Below are 21,647 nucleotides of genomic sequence, written 5' to 3' on the forward strand. Positions count from 1 at the left end.
CACTGCATCTCTGTTAATTAGTGCTCTACATAATACTCTAGTACTACTCCTGCCTGGGTGTACTCACAGTACTTTAGTACACAGTAGGTGCTTGATACTCAAGCATTCAAGGGAACAAAAAAAGTTCAGTTCAACCTACTTTTTAATTCTATTTTTAACTTTTCTACATGTTTTCCTCAAAGCCTGGGCTGCCCACTGTGGTGTGACAGGAGGTTTTCTGAGCCAGCCATGGAAAATGTGGGGTCATTCTGGGCACGTGCTCACCTTCCACTCTGTATCATAGCATGCTGCTCTGCCTTCTTCCCCAAACTTTGCATTTCCTGCAGCCTTGGACATTCCCTGGCTAAAGAAATTTTCTTCATATACTTCAACAAGCGGGTAATGAATTTCAGTAGCAGAAACATTTTTCACTTCAAATCAGATTGCGGCTTGCACTCTCATCCAGGGGCCATGAGTCTGGGGCAATGGTTTTCAACCCAGGCTGCCCATTAACATCATCTGGGGGCTTCTCAAAATATGTAGCACCTGAGCCCCACTGCAGACCAACTAAGTCAGAAACTGGGGGAGGGGCCTGGGTGTCAGTATATTTCTAGAAACTCCCCAGATGATTCTACTAGGCAGCTGGGGGTTGGAACTACTGGTCTAGAGCCTTGCCACTAAAAGTATGGTCTGGGGACTAAAAGTATTCTGCCTGTTAGAAGTGCAGACTCTCAGGACCCACCCCAGAACCAGTGAGTCAGAATCTACATTTTAACAGGATCCCCAAATGCTTCATCAGCACGTTACAGTTTGAGAATCATTGCTTTGGGGGTGGGGGTGGGAGGAGAGCAGTTTTTAACTAACTATATGACAAGTTACAAGCAGTTTCTGCTGATATACGTTATCATCCAGAAGTATTGCTTCCTTCATGCAGCAAATATTCCTCGAGCACCTACTGGGTACCAGGTACTCTGAAGTTTCTGGGAGCACATTGGCATCCATCTCTATCTTGGCCTGCAAATTCCTGCCCACTCCCCATGCTCTCTAAGCTCTGGCCTTTGATGGTACCCATCTCTTGTCTCCTTGACCTGACCCCTCTCCAGAGCCAACCCTTCTTGCTGTCTTCTCATCTCACCTGACCTTGAGCTACAGACAACTAGTACTTTGAATGTATGATGCTAAACTGAGCCTGGGCAACCCTGGGGGTTGCAGAGCACTAGGATTGATTTTAGCCCCTTGCATCTAGAGAAGGAGAACGTTCTTGAGCCAATCTCACACCTTCACTGTGGTGTGTGGCCTGGTTCTGTGACGCTGGGAGCTGTGGTATGGAACCCACTATTTAGTGTGTGGTTTATGGACTTGCAGCATCAGCACCATCTGGAGGCTTACTAGAAATTACAGAATCTTGAGCCTAATGAATCAGAATCTACATCTTAAGACCCCCAGGTGATTCATGTAAACACTGAAGTTTGAGAAGGTATAGAATCATGTAAACACTGAAGTTTGAGAAGGTATAGAATGTATTTTATATATCTATATCTATATCTATATCTATATCTATATATAGATATAGATATAGATATATAATGTATTCTAAAAGTATAGATCAGTTTCTCAAACTTTGCAACATGTTAGAACCACTTGGGGAACTTTAAGAATTCCAGTGCCCAGGCTACATCCTATCCCAATTAAATCAGATTTTCTTGGGGTGAGGCCCAGGCAGCAGTAATTTTTAAAGCTCCCCAGGTGATTCCAAACATATAGCTAAATTTGAGCAGGCATTCAAGTCACCTGAAATCTTGTTAAAACACCAATTCTGATTTATTAGGTCCGGGGTGAGGCCCACGATTCTGCATTTCTAACAAACGCCTAGATGATGCCGATGCTGCTTGTCTGGGGAACACTCTGAGTAGTGAGGGTGTAGGGAGGCGATGCAATAATTTCCTTCACCTGGGCCTTGAGAGTAGCAGGAGAATATATATATCAGACCTTCTCCTAATCTTCATCACAACTGTTTCCCCATCCACCGTCAAGACATCTCCAGAGGCCCACTGTCACCTTCTAACTTTCAACTGGTGTGAAGCAGCCTCTGTGGGTGCACTGGGTGCCTTCGCCATGGCAGAGGAATGAAACACAAAGTACACAGTATTCTCCTTGCACCACTCTTACCCCCACCCACAAGGGGAGGCGCTCCACTAACCTGCCAGGTGGGTGAGTTCAGGATCCACACTAGTGGTGGCTTTTTCCTCTCCAGTCTTGGCCTTGTGAGGGAACTACCTTAGAACTCTGCTGAACAACTGTTTTGACTCAAAATGTTTTTAATATGGTCACAAAGGAAAACCACACAGGTTGGTCTGGAGTTGGTAGCAGAAACTGGGTGAGGGGAAAAAAAATAACTGCTGAAAGTCTGCTTCTGAAAAAATCCTTTAAACCATCAGAGAATTTTAGAGCTGGAAAGAACCTTGAGAGAGCTGTTCCCAAACCCTCATTTTAGGAAGAAAGTTGAGACCCAAAGAGGTTGTGCCTTGGTCAAGGTCACGCAGAAAAATCTGGCTTTAGGTTATTTATCTGGAAATGGATAACACAGAGTGGCTACTTCTTTCATATATCTCCTTTAATTAAAAGTACTGCTTTTGTATATGACTCCCGGGGATGAATCTGGACCTAGCATCATGGGATTGAGAACATCTTCTTGACCAAAAGGGGGATGCGAAATGAAACAAAATAAAGTTTCAGTGGCTGAGAGAGTTCAAATGGAGTCAAGAGGTTACTCTGGTGGGCATTCTTATGCACTGTATAGATAACACCTCTTAGGTTTTAATGTATTGGAATAGCTAGAAGTAAATACCTGAAACTATCAAATTCCAACCCAGTAGCCTTGACAATTGAAGACAATTGTTTAACAATGTAGCATATAAGGGGTGACAGTGTGATTGTGAAAACCTTATGGATCACACTCCCTTTATCCAGTGTATGGATGGATGAGTAGAAAAATGGGGACAAAACCTAAATGAAAAATAGGGTGGGATGGGGGGGATGATTTGGGTGTTCTTTTTTACTTTTATTTTTTATTCTTATTCTGATTCTTTCTGGTATAAGGAAAACGTTCAAAAATAGATTGGAGTGATGAATGCGTAACTATACGATCGTACTGTGAACAGTTGATTGTACACCATGGATGATTGTATGGTATGTGAATATATTTCAATAAAACTGAATTCAATTAAAAAAAAAAGTACTGCTTTTAAGAGATAAAAATCAAGTGACTGGACTGTGATTCTTGCCTGGCATGGCCATCATCAGAACAGCTCTATAGTTGGGCTGGTATTACCCTAATGGGACCTGCCTCCCTGGTGGCAGTGACCTGAATTGCAGGCAGGGTGCCAGGCAGGAGCCACTAGCTTGTAGAAGGCATGCCCAATGCCACTTTTCTCTTCCATGCCCAGTGCAGACATGGAGCTGATCACAGCCCTCTTTCCACCCACCACCAATCAATTGGATTTGGCTCTCAATTTGGAACTCATTTGCCTTCCCTACAATAGAGGTCATCCCTTGAAAAGTCTCCTTTTTATGTGGAGGTCCAGTGACCTTCAGATCCTTGTTACATTTTATCATGGCCACCCTGGTTATTAAATACTCTGCAGCTTCCAATTTCTCCCCCAGGAGCTCATTCGCCAATTGTGACCTTCCTTATCCAATTAAACTTCCTGCCACATGGCAAAGCTCTTTAGTGAGACATTTGGCTGTGGTGATTAAGACCAGTAGATGATGCTGACTTGTTCGGATGTCTTGGTACTTTGGAATGACCTCCCTCTGATGGTGTAACATCCGGCATGTGGCCTGGGAACATGCTGCACGAATCTCCTGCCCAGGGAAGGCTCTCTCGGGTTAGTCTCTGGGCCTGCAACTGGAGCCCAGCCTCTGTTCTTTCCCCGAGAGGCGGCCTGCCTCTCCAGCAAGGCATTAGAGAGGCTTTCAACTCTTGATCGACCCCAAAAGGCAGTGCCTGGGCTCTCCGTTTTGGTCTCTGGATCCTTGAACTGGAGCAAGCTCGTTTGCCAGCAGGAGCATCTGTCTCTATCTGGGGAGACAGTCTTCGGATCTTCCTTGCTCTCGCCTTCATTAAGACATCAGCCTCTCAGCCTTGTTCTTGGCTGCCGGATGCACTGACAAGCCAGCAGGAAAAGTTCCACTGGAAGAGGTTTGCTTCCTTCTGAAGGCAGGAAGGCACCTCTTTGCCTGCAGGGACTGGGCCTGCTCAGCCTTTGTGGAACTCATTCCAGTGGAGCCCTTGGAATACCTTGTGAGTTCCGCTTAGGCCTGCGGGCAGGGTATCAGGGTGGTGCCATGTGAGGTTTTCTAAGAGGCTCAGAGAGGGCTGAGTCCTTGCACCTCCCTGGTCATTCTCATCTGTCCCTGGGTGTGTGCCACTGACTCCTGTGGTCCCAGGCTGCTTGGCAACACCCTGAGTTATGTTAGACATATAATAATGAATTATACAATGGATTATACATAAGTAATTTATAGTAAAACACGCACACAATGGTTTAATTTCTCCAAGTGAGTGATGTACTGCTTGCCAGATCCTGCTGGAATACATCCCCTAACTGACTGCTTCCTAGGAGGGAGGGGTGGCTGCTGTCCTAGGGAGGGACATTGGTTTGGGGAACGTGTCAAGTCACAGATTTGCTCCAGGTTACCTCTGGGGTTTGTTCCTACAGGACAATCCTTCTCTGCCTTAGTTGTGGTTCTAGACCCACATACTCACAGGGTTCACCCCCCACTGCTGGACTGTTTGTGATCTATTATCTTCTTCATTCTCCTAGGCTTTCTCCCAAGTATGAGAGGGGCCTCCTTTCTCTTGGTGTATAATGTGGAAAATGCCCGAGGTCCATTATCACCCATTCTGGGGATTAACAAAACATTTACTAAGACTTATGTGGATAGTGACAAGTCTTGTGCACACATTTTTCAAGAAACCTTTTACCACACCCTTTGCCTCCATGACTTAGTAATTATAATCTGCATTCAAATGAAGACTGAGGATTCTCCTGACTGTTGATTAAGTTGCTTTTCTAACAATACTGATTATAGCTTTCATTTACTGAGCACCTACTATATGTTTTACTTGTAACATCTTGGCCCTACTAACAGCCCTACAAAGTACGTATTTCCCAATTTTCAACCAAGACACTGAGGTTCATAGACATGAAGTACCTCATCAGCGTGGCTAGAAGTCCTGCCTAGGTCTGTCTGGCTTCAATGCCTCTTTATTTATACTCCACTATTCCTTCATTCATTCAGCAAATATGTAGTGGGTGCCTATTATGTGCCAGATGCTGGTCCTGGCGTGCTGGTCTGTGAACAAAATAGACAAAGATCCTTGCCCTCGTGGAACTTAAGTTTTAGCAGAGGGAGACAGACACGAAATAACAAACGTAATGAGTCAGTAAATCACACGATATGTTATATGGTGATAGATGCTACAGGAAGGGAAACAGCAAAGCAGGGTAAGGGCGATTGGAAGGCATGGGGACAGGTCACAGTTTTTTAAAGTGCATGATCAGGATAGGACTTGTGAAAAAGTGAAAGCCTAGGAACTGCCCAGGCCTCAGGGAATAGGGAGACAGGCACCTGGGCCAATACTGGATGATTTTTTGGGGCTGTTATGGAATCTTCCAGTAATGTTTGTAAACTTTTGGTTTCAGATGTTGAGGATGTTACTGTCCCTGCTGCTGCCGTGGCTTCTGCCCTCCACTGAGGGGTCCCAGCGGGCCGAACCCATGTTCACGGCGGTCACCAACTCGGTTCTGCCCCCTGACTATGACAGCAACCCCACCCAGCTCAACTACGGTGTGGCGGTTACTGATGTGGACCATGATGGGGACTTTGAGATCGTTGTAGCAGGGTAAGTGCCTTCTACCCTGAGCTTGGCAGAGGGATTAGTCAGCTTTTGCTGCAACAAGGCTGTGTAACAACTCCAAAACCCAGTGTCTCACAACAACACACATTTAATTTTCACTCATGTCTGTAGTCATCTGTGGCTCAGCGGCACTTTCTGGGTTCAGCTGTGGTCCTGGTGTGTTCTGTCTTTGACTTTTGCTGCAGCAGTGAGTTGAGATGGAGGCCAGTTCAGAAGAAGAGTGTCTGATCTGCAGACTTTCCGCAGAGAACATTTGATGGCTCTGCCTGAAGGCACTCTCTTTTCTTCATATTTAATCCTTCTTAGTTAAGCAGGTATTATTTCCTTAGCACTAGGGCTCTAGGCTTTCTAGATAAGAGGGGCTTAATGGTGTCAATCATGGTAGAAGGGGATGCATTTGCACAGCACTTTACATAAGACTAAGAAACATCAGTTGTCCCTTTCAAAGAAGGGGGGAAGATGGAGATTAAGGGGAGGTGGCTAAGGCTCTTCTAAACCACCACTTGGTGCCCACTGCTTCTTCTCTCTGGAGAAGCAACATGGTGTAACAAGAAAAGCATAAGATGTGGAGTGTGAATGGCTTGAGTTCATGCCCTAGCTGTACACCTTTCTAGCTGTGTGACCTTGAGCTAGTCACTTCCTCTCTGAGATTCAGTTATATCATCTGTAAAAAGGGTAAAGTTGTAATGCTGTATTGTTCTCAAGCCTCACTAGGCTACTGTACATGACAGTGTATTGTAAATTCTGCCACTTGCCATTAATAATTAATATTGATTGAGCATTAAAATGTGCCAGGTACTGTGCTAAGTGTTTCACATACTATGTCTTATTTACTCCTCCTGACAACACTATGAAGTGAGTATATTATTATCCCCAATTAGAGGGAAGGAAATTGGGATTCACAGACACTAAGCTACTTGCACTCTTGTCAAGTGAATAGTAAGTGGATATGCCAGGATTGAACCCCGAGGCTCTCTAGCTCTAGAGCTTCTGCCAAACTACACTGTACAAAGTTTAGTTATCACCTCAAGACTCAATCCATAAATAAAAACACAGGGTCCCCTGTCAGCCTCATTCTGGGAGGCCTGAACTTTTATGGTAGCACTGAACAGAGTAACTGGCAGGTAGCATTATTTGTAGCAGTTGCATGTAACAGTAGAAAGAATTTTGGACTTGGGAATTGGAAGACCTGGTTTTAATTCTAATTAGACCACCCAATAGTTGTGAACCTTGTGCAAGTTACTTAGCCACAGAGGCCTGGTTTCTTCATCTATAAAATAGTTGTCTTGAAATCTCCCCTGCCTACCTCACAGGGAAGTCCTGAGGATCTGAGGTGGTGAGGTACAGAAAAAAATACTTTGTAAAATGTGTTTCTTCTTTATTTATCCCTAACAGTGATCTGTGAAGGACAGAATGTACTAGACCTAGTCCAACACTGTCCAATAGAGCTTTCTGCAATGATGTGTATGTTCTATGTTGGTCCAGTAGCCACTAGCTACATGTGGCTATTAGACCCTCAAAAGATGGCTAGTGCAAATGAGGAGCTAAATTTTAAATTTTATTTAATTTTAGTTAAATAGCTACATTTAATTTGGACTGCACAGTTCTAGGCATATAAAAGGAAAAACAAAGGAACAGAGTATGGTAGAAAAGGAAACACAGGAATGGTTGTAATGACAATTATTTCCTGAGGTGACCTGAACAAGTGCCAAGTAGCTTGTCTGTATTCAGTTCCATGACGGTCCTGCCACTCTCAGAACGAGGGAGAAGCTGTCCTGGCCCCATTCACCCCGTCCTGACTCCCAGAGCCATGCACCTCCCGCCAGGGTTGCTGGCTAAAGGACTTTGATGTATTTCCGAGATGTTCCAGTTGGCTCTGCTTCCTGCTGGTGATCCCAGCTTCCCCCTGGTGGGCCCTGGGGACTGTCAGAGGGTGGAGAACAGAAGGGCCGCTGCCCGTCCTGCTCTCAGGCCCACCCCAAAAATCACTGCCATGAGCTGCTCTCCTTTCTTCCTGGACGATGGTATAATCTTGCATTCCTGAAGACTAATATGGAAAAATAACCCTGCAATGTGAACAGAAAGTCTCCTCTCCCTATTTTCTTCTCCTTCTCGGACCAAGACACCTGGCAGGAGCTAGCCAGGCCCTGGCACATGGAAAGTTTCTCACTGTTTCAGCAGGAAAGGGGTCTCTGATTTCAGTAGCTGCTTTCCACTCCAATAACCTTCTCAGGTTCTCACAGTCCACCTCCTCCTTCCCTCCAGACATTTCAGGGAGTTTTGGTCTCCCCCTACTCAGTTGCAGGCTCTTCCTTCAGGGTTACAGATGCAAGTAAAGAAAGGGCATGAACTGCTGAGCATGCCCGCTGAGGGAAGATACAAATGCAGCCTCTTACACCTTACTTTTATAATTTTTGTTATCATTTGCCCCTTTCTATGGCATCTATCTTGAAGGTCTCCTGAAATGGCATTCATGGTTGCAGTGCCCTGCTCGTAACTCATTATCTTTCAGCAGCAAAAACAAAAAGAACCAGCAGAGAAAGCCTTGTCCCCAAGGCTGGTCCTGACCCCAGTCTGTTTGGGAAGGAGCAGAACTGTTTGGTGACAGAATTTTCAGTGTCTCCCTGTACTTTTCAGGTTGAAGGGAGTGATTGACACCCCAGATAGACCCATTTTCTGAGGTCAATTATCTGAGCACTGTTCTAAACATGGACTTCAAGTGACAGCTCTCCATCCCACCCATCTTTAATGTGTAGGGAATTGCTGCTGCATCTCCTGAAGGTGCAGCTTCTTCCCAAGTTCTAGGCATTCATTTTATCTTCTTTTTCAAGGAAGTCTTTTTCTCTTTCTCTTCCAAGGAACTCAAGAAATTTGCTTTTGTGTCCTCTGTGGTAGAGAAGCTAGAGATAGTAGGCTGTCCTCTTCACAGTCAGCTTAGAGCCGATGTCTCAACCTCGTCTTTCTGCTTAGTCATTGGATCCCACAGGACTCTGGACTCACAGAAACAAGAAGCACAGTCTCCTGGCTCCCGACCCTGGGTCAGCCTTTCGGAAAGGCCCCGTCTTTCTCCTGGAGAAGGGATGAGCCAGGTAGCCTCTGCCTGAGAAAGCCTGGGCTGCTGGGCGTTATTCTGAAAGATGATGTTGCTCTGCCCCAGCAAAGAAAAAGTTACACTGAGGACAGGGTAGAAAAACTGGGCAGCCTCCCAGCTCTGGGTCAGGCTTTCTTTGTGGCTGTTGCGGAGTGTTGTGAATTCTCAGAGCATCAGAAAGACGTTCTAATTTAAGTACCAAAATACATTCCAAAGGCAAATATAACCTTTTATTATCTTCGGCTTAGGATGATTCGTCACTGTCTTCTTTCTCTGGGCTGGATAACCAAGAGTTGACTATACAGACATTTAAAGCAGGACCTTGGGAGGTCATTTGGTCCATCACATGCCTTCAAATAAGAAAATCCCTCTACTATTTCGAGGCTCCATTTATTTAGTCTTCCAAAGGAGTATGTGCCGTCTTTGTGTAATCCAGCTCAGTGGTTGCTTATGTCAAGAACCTATCTGACTAATCTGAGTCTCGCATGTTAGAGTTTAGTAATCCGAATCCCCCATCTCATTTAGTGTTCATTTTGCTATTGCCTTGGAAGATATAAATCAAGTGGTCACTGTCCTTTCCAATAATGACAGCTGGGATCACTACCTAGCTGCGTTTCATCTCAGGTGGGTTCCGTGGTAACATTTCTGATTTTGACTTTTGCTATATTTCATCCACCATAATACTTACTTCTCTGATTGTAGACTCTCTATTTAAGAAACATGTCGCAGGAGTTAATTTTTTTTTTTAATTGAATCTGAATGCCTTTACCTGGGGCACCTGCAGTCCAGCTCCTGATGACTCCCTACTATCTCACAGACCTGCCCATTACCTGGTCCCTGAAGGCATTCACGTTTGCAACCCCTAGGATAATGGCCCACTCTTCAGTTTATAAGGCGCCCCGTACTGAGCTTGTCTTGGGATTTGTTGACCTTGTCATGTGTCTGACTCTAGCCCTGTTGCTTTGAGTATTTACTCTTTGAATAGGACTGTTTTGTTTTGCCTTTTTTTTTTCGTTCTGAGTATCGATGGCATTGATTTTGAGCATGTCGCGGGTGAGTTTGTGTTGTGTTTCAGACTCCTGAGTTAATTGTGATGGAAGGCGTGTGCGTACATCTGACTCTGGGAGGAGCGGAGAGGCCGCCCTTTGTTCTGCAGGGAAGGGGGCGGGAAGGGGCCGGCTGGGCTCCTGTGGCACAGCTGGGCGAGTGCCTGGGCATATGGTGGGCTTACCTGCGAACCGGCAGGTGCGTGATTGTGGTCTGCACACAGCCTCCCCCCGCCGGGGGAAGGGAGGATTTGATTGCCCCTGGAGATGCCAGTGCACGCACAGACCATGGCGGATCTGCAGGGCCGGTTCTCTGGGTAAATAGAAAGTCCAGTGGCTTCCCCCTTTCTCAGTGGAACGCAACACCTAATCTGCAGTCTCACAGGGTCTGAAACAGAATTCCTGTTGAGGTCAATCTTGTACAATTCCTTTAGAACAGCTTTTGCTTCCTGGGACATTCCCAGAGGTCTGAGATAAACCCCCTACCCTCTCAGTTTCCAACAGGCGTTTTGTTCAAATGGAAAGATTACAGTGGTTGTAAAGTTTAAATCATGATTTAGATCAGTTTTTCTACGCAAAGAACGTTCATTTGATAAAACTTTAACACATTTTTCACACTTGGAAGAGTTCCATTTAGAGGGGTGCTACATATTGTAAAGCAGTATTTTATTTTTTCTTAATTTTACAACTATATCAGGAAACTTTAAAATTTTGCTAAAATTAATTGAATTACTTAAAAGGCATACCATACTCAATTACCAGATTAATCATGATCATAGAGAAGATATTTTTGCCATTATAAATAATAAGAACAATGATAAAGAATGAGACACTTTATCTATGTTTTAACCAAAGCAGCATTTATGCATTTTATTATAAGTATATAGAGATACATGTACTATATAGAAATGGACATATGTAGTATGTATAGATAGAAAGGTAGATGTATATAGAAATGGCTAGCATATACAAATATATATGTACAGATATACACATACATTCTTTCGACAAAATAGGAATATTCTTGAATTTTCGGTCCTGTTGCTTTGTAAAACATGACATTTTAGTAGGTTAAATCATCAGTTTTGACATTAATGTAAAATGTTAGGTTATTTCATCGTTTTGCTTTCTTTTTTAACTTAAAATGCATTTTTACTTTTAATTACACTTAAATACATTTTTGTTGCCAAAAAGTCACACAATATAGATGAAGTTGAAATCCGTCTTTATCACCCCTCACTCCTGCTTCAAGCCCTTCCCAGGCCCTTCCTGAATAACAATTGTTTTCAGTTTTCTATTTATACTTCCAGAAATTTCTATGTTTTTACATACACACATACATACATACATATTTACAAAATACGTTGTTTTCTGAGGAATAAAACTGATACATATTGTTCCAAAACTTGCTTGTTTTCGCTTAATATGTTGCTTGTTCAAACCTATAAACCTAGTATATTTAAAAAACTTGCATAGTATGAATGTATCATATTCGTTGTTTTTTTTATTTTTTTTATCTTTTTTTTTTTTCATTTTTATTGAGATTGTTCAGATACCATACAATTATCCAAAGATCCAAAGTGTACAATCACTCGCCCCTGGGTACCCTCATACAGCTGTGCATCCATCACACTTAATTTTTGTTCAATTTTTAGAAACTTTTCATTACTCCAGACAAGAAATAAAGTGAAAGATGAAAAGAGAAAAAAAGAAAAGGAAACTCTAATCCTCCCCTATCCCTAACCAACCCCCTCAGTTGTTGACTCGTAGTATTGATATAGTACATTTGTTACTGTTTATGAAAAAAGGTATAAGGATATCTACATTTCTTCCACAAGGCAGGAGGGAGAGCCAAAGAAGGTAGAGAGGCAAAAGAAAGAGGAAAAAAAAAAAAATGACATCTAGGAAGCAGCAAAGGAAAAATAAACTTAAATCAAAGTAGAATAAAGAATCAGACAATACCACCAATGTCAAGTGTCTAACATGCCTCCCCTATCCCCGCCTCTTATCTGCATTTACCTTGGTGTATCACCTTTGTTACATTAAAGGAAGCATAATACAATGATTCTATTAGTTACAGTCTCTAGTTTATGCTGATTGCATCCCTCCTCCAATGCCTCCCCATTTTTAACACCTTGCAAGGTTGGCATTTGCTTGTTCTCCCTCGTAAAAGAACATATTTGTACATTTTATCACAATTGTTGAATACTCTAGATTTCACCAAGTTACACAGTCCCAGTCTTTATCTTTCCTCCTGTCTTGTGGTGTCTCACATGCTCCCCACCTTCCTCTCTCAACCGTATTCATAGTTACCTTTGTTCAGTGTTCTTACATTGTTGTGCTACCATCTCCCAAAATTGTGTTCCAAACCACACACTCCTGTCTTCTATCACCCTGTAGTGCTCCCTTTAGTATTTCCTGTAGGGCAGGTGTCTTGTTCACAAAGTCTCTCATTGTCTGTTTGTCGGAAAATATTTTGAGCTCTCCCTCATGTTTGAAGGACAGCTTTGCTGGATATAGGATTCTTGGTTGGTGGTTTTTCTCTTTCAGTATCTTAAATATATCACACCACTTCCTTCTTGCCTCCATGGTTTCTGCTGAGAGATCTGCACATAGTCTTATTAAGCTTCCTTTGTATGTAATGGATCGCTTTTCTCTTGCTGCTTTCAGGATTCTCTCTTTGTCTTTGACATTTGATAATCTGATTATTAAGTGTCTTGGAGTAGGCCTATTCATCTCTCTTCTGTTTGGAGTACGCTGCGCTTCTTGGATCTGTAATTTTATGTCTTTCCTAAGAGATGGGAAATTTTCTTTATTTCCTCTATTATTGCTTCTGCCCCCTTTCCCTTCTCTTCTCCTTCTGGGACACCAATGATACGTACATTATTGTACTTTGTTTCATCCTTGAGTTCCCGGAGACGTTGCTCATATTTTTTCATTCTTTTCTCCATCTGCTCCTTTGCATGTAGACTTTCAGGTGTTTTGTTCTCCAGTTCCTGAGTGTTTTCTTCTGCCTCTTGAGATCTGCTGTTGTATGTTTCCATTGTGTCTTTCATCTCTTGTGTTGTGCCTTTCATTTCCATAGATTCTACTAGTAGTTTTTTTGAACTTTTGATTTCTGCCGTATATATCCCCAGTGTTTCCTTTACAGCCTCTATCTCTTTTGCAATATCTTCTCTAAACTTTTTGATTTGATTTAGCATTAGTTGTTTAAATTCCTGTACCTCAGTTGAAGTGTACGTTTGTTCCTTTGACTGGGCCATAACTTTGTTTTTCTTAGTGTAGGTTGTAATTTTCTGTTGTCTAGGCATGGTTTCCTTGGTTATCCAAATCAGGTTTTCCTAGACCAGAACAGGCTCAGGTCCCAGAGGGAAGAGATATTCAGTATCTGGTTTCCCTGCGGGTGTGTCTTAGAAAATTGCTCCACCCTGTAGATGCCTCAGGTCACTGTGCTTTTCTGCCCAGCAGGTGACGCCTGTTAGCCTATAATTCTTGACTAGTGTGAAGAGGTATGGCCGTGTTCCCCCAGGCTCTGGGGTCTGGTTCTGAATGGAAAGGGCCCCACCCCTTTCCTCCTAGAGAAGACAGAGCCCCCAGGTGGAGGTCATTAGCATTTCAATGGTCTCGCTCTCTGCTTGTGCTGTCTCCACCCTTCCCGGAGTCGCAGCCCTGGAAACTGAAAATGACGGGCTTTCTCCACTGAGCCGAAAAAGAAACAGATAGTCCCCTTCAGACCCAGTCCAAGACAACCTTCCAGCTCTCCAAGGTCAGTCATCACCCAAAGCCTCTGTCTGTTTTTTGGGCATGCGTACCTGTAGTGAGCAGTTCACACTCGCTACTTAAAACCCCAGTTGGAGCTCAGCTGAGCTGTATTCGCTTGCTGGGAGAGAGCTTCTCTCTGGCACCACGAGGCTTTGCAGCTCGGGCTATGGGGGAGGGGGTCTCCCGACTTGGATCCGCAGGTTTTACTTACAGATTTTATGCTGTGTTCTCAGGCATTCCTCCCAATTCTGGTTGGTGTATGATGAGTGGATGGTCTCGTTTGTCCCCCCGCAGTTATTCTGGATTATTTACTAGTTGTTTCTGGTTTTTTGTAGTTGTTCCAGGGGGACTACTTAGCTTCCACTCCTCTCTATGCCGCCATCTTGCCCCGCCTCACTCATATTCGTTTTGATATTCCTCAAGTGACATTTAAGCTGTCTCTAATCTCTGACCATTGCAATTAATACTGCAACATACATCCATTCACACATATGCAAATATTTCTCTAGGTTTTCACTTCTTCACAAGAAGTGAAAACGCTGGGTCAAGGATATACATTTTAAATCTTAATAGCTATTGCCAAATTGCCTCCAATCTCAATCTTTCTCTACCTATTCACAGCCTAGAAATAAAAGGTGGGCTTTGTGATTATTCAATTCAACAGCTCTTCAAGCACCTACTACGTGTACAGCCATACGTGCTGCAGTGCCTGACCTTTATTAATTTGTATTTAACAATTCCAAGAAGTAAAAAAGGGCTCTATTCTACATCTGCAAAAGAAACTACAGCTGTTAAAAAACTGGATTGAGGAACTTCAATGCTTTCTGATTCAAACTGCTAAAAGGACTTCCTCTAAAGCCTCCTCTGTAGAAATATGTTTCTTAAATGGGTCACCCTTTAACCCTGAGATTCATCATCTTCGGTATCATGGAAGAATGATTGTGGGGTGCCAGCTTTTCTGCTGTGGTTAAGCATGGACTGCCTCTGATTTTAAGGACGAATAAGTTATGAGTTGGAGCAGAAGCCAAGGCTTTAAAACCCATTCTTAGAAATTTTCTTTAGAAAGGTTACTCAGGCATTTGGCAATGCATGGCAAGTTTTCCAGAGACAACCCATGTGCCTGCTGCTGCAGCTACACCCCTTCCCCAGCCCTGGGAAGCCAGAGCAGTGGGCAATAACTCCTCCCGCCTCCCGCAAGTCATGGGCCCTCCCGATCAGCTCAGAGGTCTGGGGCCCTAGGTGGTTACCCCAGCCACCCACACATACACACCCACACACCCTTCCCCCGACACACACAGAATAATGGACCCCAAAGGTGTCCTCATCTGAGTCCTCAAAACCTGCAAATATTTTACTTTACATGTCAAAAGTGATTTTATAGAGGTGATTAAGTTAAGGACTTCAAGATGGGAAGATTGTCCTAGATTATACAAGTGGGCCCAATGTAATTGCAAAGGTCCTTAAATGTGGAAAGAGGGAGGCAGAAGAGGAAGTGAGAGTGATGCAGTATGAGAAGGGGTTCGAGGCAGGAGGAAAGGGCTACGAACCAAGGAATGGGTAACCTCTAGAAACTGGAAAAGGTAAGGAAACAGTTGCAGCTTGAGCCTCCAGAAGAGAATGCAGCCCTGCAGACACCTTGGTTTCAGCCCAGGGAGACCAATGCAGGACTTCCAAATAAAAAACCATAAGATGAAACATTCGTGTTGCTTTCAAGCACTAAGTTTATAGTTATTGTTACAGCAGCAATAGGAAAATAATATAGTAGGTAAAAAGTTGGGAGCTTGGTGTCATTTTTCAGAGAGGTGATGGCCATTACCTTAGAATTTTAACTATTATTTTTATAATTTCACAACAATAAAAGAAATATACCACTAGCAAAAAGTATTATTTTAAATCAATGCCAACCCCTTGTCTTAGGAACATGTGCAGTTTTGGAAACAACCTCCAAAAGCATGCTTTGTTCCTGGGTGACCATCCAAATTAATTTGCCTTGTGTGTCACTGGGCACCTGGTGCTGTGAGTGGTTAAAGGCTGGGAAGAAGGAATTCAGAGCTTTTAAAGATCTCACTGTCCTTGGGGGGTAAATCTGAGGTCCTGGGTGATCATCCCCCTCCCCCACCCCAGGGATGCAAGCTTTGCAAGAGGTCGCAGGTGGTCCAGCTACTTCCAGATAGGAATCCTGAGGGCTTCCGAGGTGGCTCTTGAGTGGCCGTGAGAGGACAGGTGGGGCGTGGGCCTGTGCAACACAGGGACAAAGGCCTCTCCAGGTCGAAGACAGCTTTAGGCTTATTTGGATTTTGTTGTTTGTTTTTATTTTTTTTAAAGCATTTTAACAAAAAACTGATTTTCACAAAGTAGTGAAGAGTATTTATAAATAAAAGCTTTCAAAAATAGTAATATAATTAAGACACTAAAATTGTCTCTGCTGAAAAAGGCAAAGCTGCTTTTAGTAGTCTGAATTTTTCACCCATTCAGAAAGTAGATGTATTATGCCCCATCTCCAATCAACTTTTCTTGAGGTCTCTTTTCTCCCCACTTGCTCAAGGGGTGGGCCGGCCAGGAGCTCCTTCTTAGTCTGAGGACCCCAGTGCAGTCTCTCGAAGGCCCAGTGCACCACAGGCCAGAGATAAAGCCGACTGTCCCCACCCTGACAGCACGTGGACCTTCCTCCCTGTGAAACACCTTGACCGGGAGACCTGCTCCTACTTTTCTCTTTGGGAACACATTGTTCCTGCTCTCGGAATCTCTTCTCCCGGGGGCAGATCTGACCCCAGCCTCCCTTTCTTGTGTCTTTTTCACCCATCCCGTCTCCACAGTCCTTCTGAACTGGAGAGCCAGGTGGTTTTATCACATTTCTGAAAGGATGCTTGGGTTCCAACTTATGTTTTCCCACAGAAGAGGTTGCTGTTGAGATGCAAGTATCAGAAGAACATTCAAGGATGTGAAGAAGCCAAAACCAAACATTCCTCACTTCAGATTTTCACCATGGTCTCCCCTCGTTTACTTTCACCCATTTGGAGACCAAATTATGGAGGGAGGGGGAGAGCAGTGGCAACAAGTGTCTCATCTTTTGTAGCATCTCATTTTAACCATCACGGCAGTCCATGTAATATTTCGTATTTAATTGGCTAAGTCACCCATTTTTTTCCACATTTTCATATTGCTAAAATTAGGATGTGGCTTACAACTGGCAACTTTCATTCAATCAGTAAAGTTTTTTTTTTTTCCTACTGATACATAAATAATAATGGTGACTCTTAGCACTGATGACACCGTAGATTAGATGAAAACTGTAGGTACTATTGTTCCCATTGTGCAGATGTGGAAACTGAGGCCCAGAGATCCGCTTAGGGTCATAGAGATGGTAAAAGGAGCAACTCTTATTCTACATATGCCCATTAAGCCAGGCTTGTTAATTGTGTTATCCAAATCATAATCTTTATTAAAGGTTCCCTACATAGCCTATTAATAACCTAGAAGCTTGTTTTGAAATCTTTTATTGTCATGGTAGATTGGCCTATTTCATCCTGTGATTCTGTAAATTGTTTTATATCTGCTGAGACTAATTTATTAGTGTAACTTTAGAATTCTTACATTTTCCTTGTGAATGTAACCATTATCATTATGAAGTGACCCTTCCATCCCTAATTTTGATTTTGGTCTGATATTCTTATAGCTATTCAGCTGTCTGTTGGCTAGTATTTGTTGGGTATGTCTTTTTCCATACTTTTAACTTTAAACTTTTCGAAGTCCTTATGTTTTACATGTGTTTCTTGTATACCACATTTATAGCTTAAGTTTTTTTCAACTGTCATAGCTGTCATTTTACTGATGAGTTTAATCCACTTACATGAATGAGAACATTAATATGTTTAAACTTGATTCTGTTGTCTTAGTTTTTCAATTTCTATGTTTCCAATGCTCTTTTTTTAAAAACTTTGATTTTTAAAAAAACTGATTGAGAGATTTTCTTTTGGTTGAGGGGTAGAAGAACTTGTTTTAAAATCCTATTTTTTGTCTCTGCTGATTTGGGATTTATGCCCTCTATTTCTGTTCCTGTAATGTTTTCTTTCAAAATTTTATGATGCATTTTAACTTAACAAACTCTAAAATTACCTTAACCCTCTTCCAGAACAAGAGCCCTACAGTTTTACTCTGAACATCTACTCCTGATGCGCATGCTGTTTATCTAGTATTTTACTCTTGCCCTTTGTTAACCCTAACAGTTATATTATTATTGTTGTTATTTTTTATTCTTATTATATAAAGACAATGTCTTTAATTTACATACATTTTTACATTTTAATTTGCTCATCTTTCCTTGCAACCCAGAGAGACCTTCTAGGATCGTTTTTCTTTTTCTTGATATACCTCCTTTAGATGTTCCTTTGCCAAATGCCAGATGCTGGTTAACTCTTGCAGTTTTTTATCTGAAAATATCTTTATTGCATCTCCATTCCTGAGAAATCATTTTTCTGCATTCATAATTTCAGATTGAGAGTTATAATTCCACTGTCTTGTGGCTACCATTGTTGCTATTGAGATGCCTCATATTAATAATGTTGTTCCTTTGTAGATGAGCGGTCTCTTTTTTTAAAAATTCAGTTTTATTGAGATATATTCACATACCATATAATCATCCTTGGTGTACAATCAGTTGTTCACAGTACCATCATAGAGTTGTGCGTCCATCACCACAATTTCTAAACATTTTCATTACTCAAAAAGATAAAAATAAGAATAAAAATAAAAGTAAAAAAGAACACCCAAAACATTCCAATCCCCCATCCCACCATATTTTTCATTTAATTTTTGTCCCTATTTTTCTACTTATCTGTCCATACACTGGATAAAGGGAGTGTGAGTCACAAGGTTTTCACAATCACGAAGTCACACAGCATAAGTTATATAGTTACACAATTGTCTTCAAGAACAAAGGCTACTGGGTTGCAGTGCAACAGTTTCCGGTATTTCCTTCTAGCTATTCCAATACACTAAAGGCTAAAAAGGGGTATCTATACAGCATGTAAGAATGCCCTCCAGAGTGACCTCTCAACTCCGTTTGAAATCTCTCAGTCACTGAAACTTTATTTTGTTTCATTTCACTTCCCCCTTTTGGTCAAGAAGATTTTCTCGGTCCCATGATGCTGAGTCCAGGCGATGAGCTGTCTCTTGCCTCTGTTTCTTTTTCATCTTTGAGGTTTTGCAGTTTCATTATTATCTATAGATATGGATCTTTCTCTCTCTTTTTTTAAATCCAGTGTGCTTTCTGAATATGAGGATTCACATTTCTCATTAGTTCTGAAAAGTCCTCACTTGCCATCTCTCTCGCTTCCTTCCTTCCTTCCTTCCTTCCTTTCTTTCTTTACCATATTTTAAAATAGTGCCTTTCCTCCATGCTCTCTATTTTCTCTTTCAGGGACTCCACTCAGGTTTTCTCATTCTGGCCTCCAAATCTTTTAACCTTTCTCATATTATTTCCTCTCCTATCTCTATGCATTGCTGCATTCTTGGTAATTTTCAAGGTAGATCTTCCAGTTCATTAATTCTTTCTTCAGTTGTGTCTAAACTGATGAGTTTTTATCTCAAAAATTGTTTTTCACTTTGAGGAATTTTATTTGGTCCTTCTCCAAATCTCCATAATCATTTCTGATATTATCTTATTGATTACTCATTTTTGAAGGTTTTCTTCTCTCTTTCCTTGTATTTTTTATTTTGAAATAATTTCAAACTTACAGTACAATTACAAAAATAATATAAAACCCATCAGAGAACTCCAACATACCTCCACCCAGATTCCCAGATCCACCCACTTTTAACATTTTGCCACATTTTCCATATCATTCTCTCTCTTTCTCTCTCTCACTCTTTTCTAAACATTTGAGAGTAGTCTGTATGCATCATGCTCCTTGAACATTTAGTACTTCCATGTACATTTCCTGAGAACAAAAGTGTTCACTTACCTAACCACCTTAAGTGTAGTTATCAAATTCAAGAATTTTACATTGATATAAAGCTTACAGGCTATATTCCAATGTTTTCATATTTCCCAGTAATGTCCTTTGGGGCCTTTTCTCCTCCACTGTTAGTTCCAGTCCAAGATAATGGATTGTGTTTCATTATCACTGTCTCTTTAAGCACTCCTTTTCTTAAACTGTGGTAACATATATACAACATAAACTTTCTCATCTCATCCACTCTCAAGCATACCATTCAGTGGATTAAGCACATTTTCACAATGTTGTGATACCTTCACCACCATCCAGAATTTTCCTATCATACAAAACAGAAACCCTACACCCATTGTGCATTAACTCCCTATTCCCTCTCCCCACCTCCATAACTGGTACTCTACTTCCTATATCTATGAACTTGCATATTCTAACTATTTCATGTAAGTGGAATCATACAGTATCTCTTTGTGTCTGACTTATCTGACTCAACATGATATCTTCAAGGTTCACCCATGTAGTGGCATGTATCAGAACTTCATTCCTTTTGAAGACTGAATATGTATATCCATTGTATGTATATCCCACATTTTTTTGTCCATTCATCTGCTGATGGATGCTTGGGTTGCTTCCACCTTTTGGCTACTGTGCCAGTTTGAATATATTGTGTCCCCCAAATGCCATTATCTTTGATGTAATCTTGTGTGGGCAGATGTTATCAGTGTTGATTAGATTGTAATTCTTTGAGTGTTTCTTTGGAATGTGCCACCCAGCTGTGGGTGATGACTCTGATAGGATAATTTCCATGGAGATGTTGCTCCACCCATTTGGGGTGTGTCTAAGTTGATCAGTGGAGCCATATAAATGAGCTGACATAACAGAAGGAATTCAGTGCATCTGAGAGTGAACTTTTGAAGAGGAGCTACAGCCAAGAGGGACACTTCAAAGAAAGCACAGGAGCTGCAGATAAGAGACAGTTTGAAAATGGCCGTTGAAAGCAGACTCTTGCTCTGGAGAAGCTGAGAGAGGACAAATATCCCAGGTGCAACTAAGAGTGATATTTTTGAGGAACTGCAGCCTAGAGAGGAATGTCCTGGGAGAAAACCATTTTGAAACCGGAACTTTGGAGCAGATGCCAGCCATGTGACTTCCCAGCTAACAGAGGTTTTCCAGACACCATTGGCCATCCTCCAGCGAAGGTACCCAATTGCTGATGTGTTACCTTGGATACTTTATGGCCTTAAGACTGTAACTGTGTAACAAAATAAGCCCCCTTTTATAAAAGCCAATCCATCTCTGGTGTTTTGCATTCCAGCAGCATTAGCAAACTAAAACAGCTACTGTGAATAATTCTGCTATAAACATTGGTGTACACCTACTTTTGTTCCTTTAAACATTTCATACATAGATATATTCTGTATTTGACAATTCTAATATCTGAAGTCCTTGGGGTTGAAATGTGTTCTTAGTTATTTCTCTGCCTCTTATTTGAGATGGCTTGCCTCCTTATTGTATTTGCTTGTTTTAAAATGTGACAATTCTGTGGGGCTAAACGAGAGATCCTTTTCACGAGAGAGGATTTGTATCCATCTCTGCTGAGGGCCAGGGGTCCTGGGAACACTCCAGCTTGCTCTAGTGTGCAGTGTTCTCACCTTGCTGCAGCTCATGGGCTAATTACCCTTCACTGGGCCTCTCGCTCCTATTTGTTTACCACTCATTGCTACCAGGTCAGTTTCAGCTCACTTGCCCAGAGGTTTTGGTGGTTCTTGGAGTCTTCTCTTAAGTCCTTGAGTCCAATAATACATTAAAAATATTATTATCTAGGATTTACTTGTTTTTTGGGGGGAGGGTCCTTCAGAAGATCTAGTCTGTGGTCTAGCAATAGACCTTGAATC

The 21,647-nt window shown here is 42.1% G+C and overlaps 1 protein-coding gene across 1 annotated transcript in view; it reads left to right on the forward strand.

The window, feature by feature from the left end:
- Nucleotides 1-21,647, forward strand: part of CRTAC1 (cartilage acidic protein 1) — a 139,195-nt gene that overhangs the window by 13,317 nt on the left and 104,231 nt on the right. Inside the window, exon 2 of the mRNA XM_037805104.1 lies at nucleotides 5,688-5,887. Coding sequence (XP_037661032.1) covers nucleotides 5,688-5,887 — 200 coding nt within the window. The remainder of the gene's footprint in view (nucleotides 1-5,687; nucleotides 5,888-21,647) is intronic.

The sequence above is a fragment of the Choloepus didactylus genome, chromosome 15, assembly GCF_015220235.1.
Source record: "Choloepus didactylus isolate mChoDid1 chromosome 15, mChoDid1.pri, whole genome shotgun sequence".
Taxonomy (NCBI): Eukaryota; Metazoa; Chordata; class Mammalia; order Pilosa; family Megalonychidae; genus Choloepus; species Choloepus didactylus.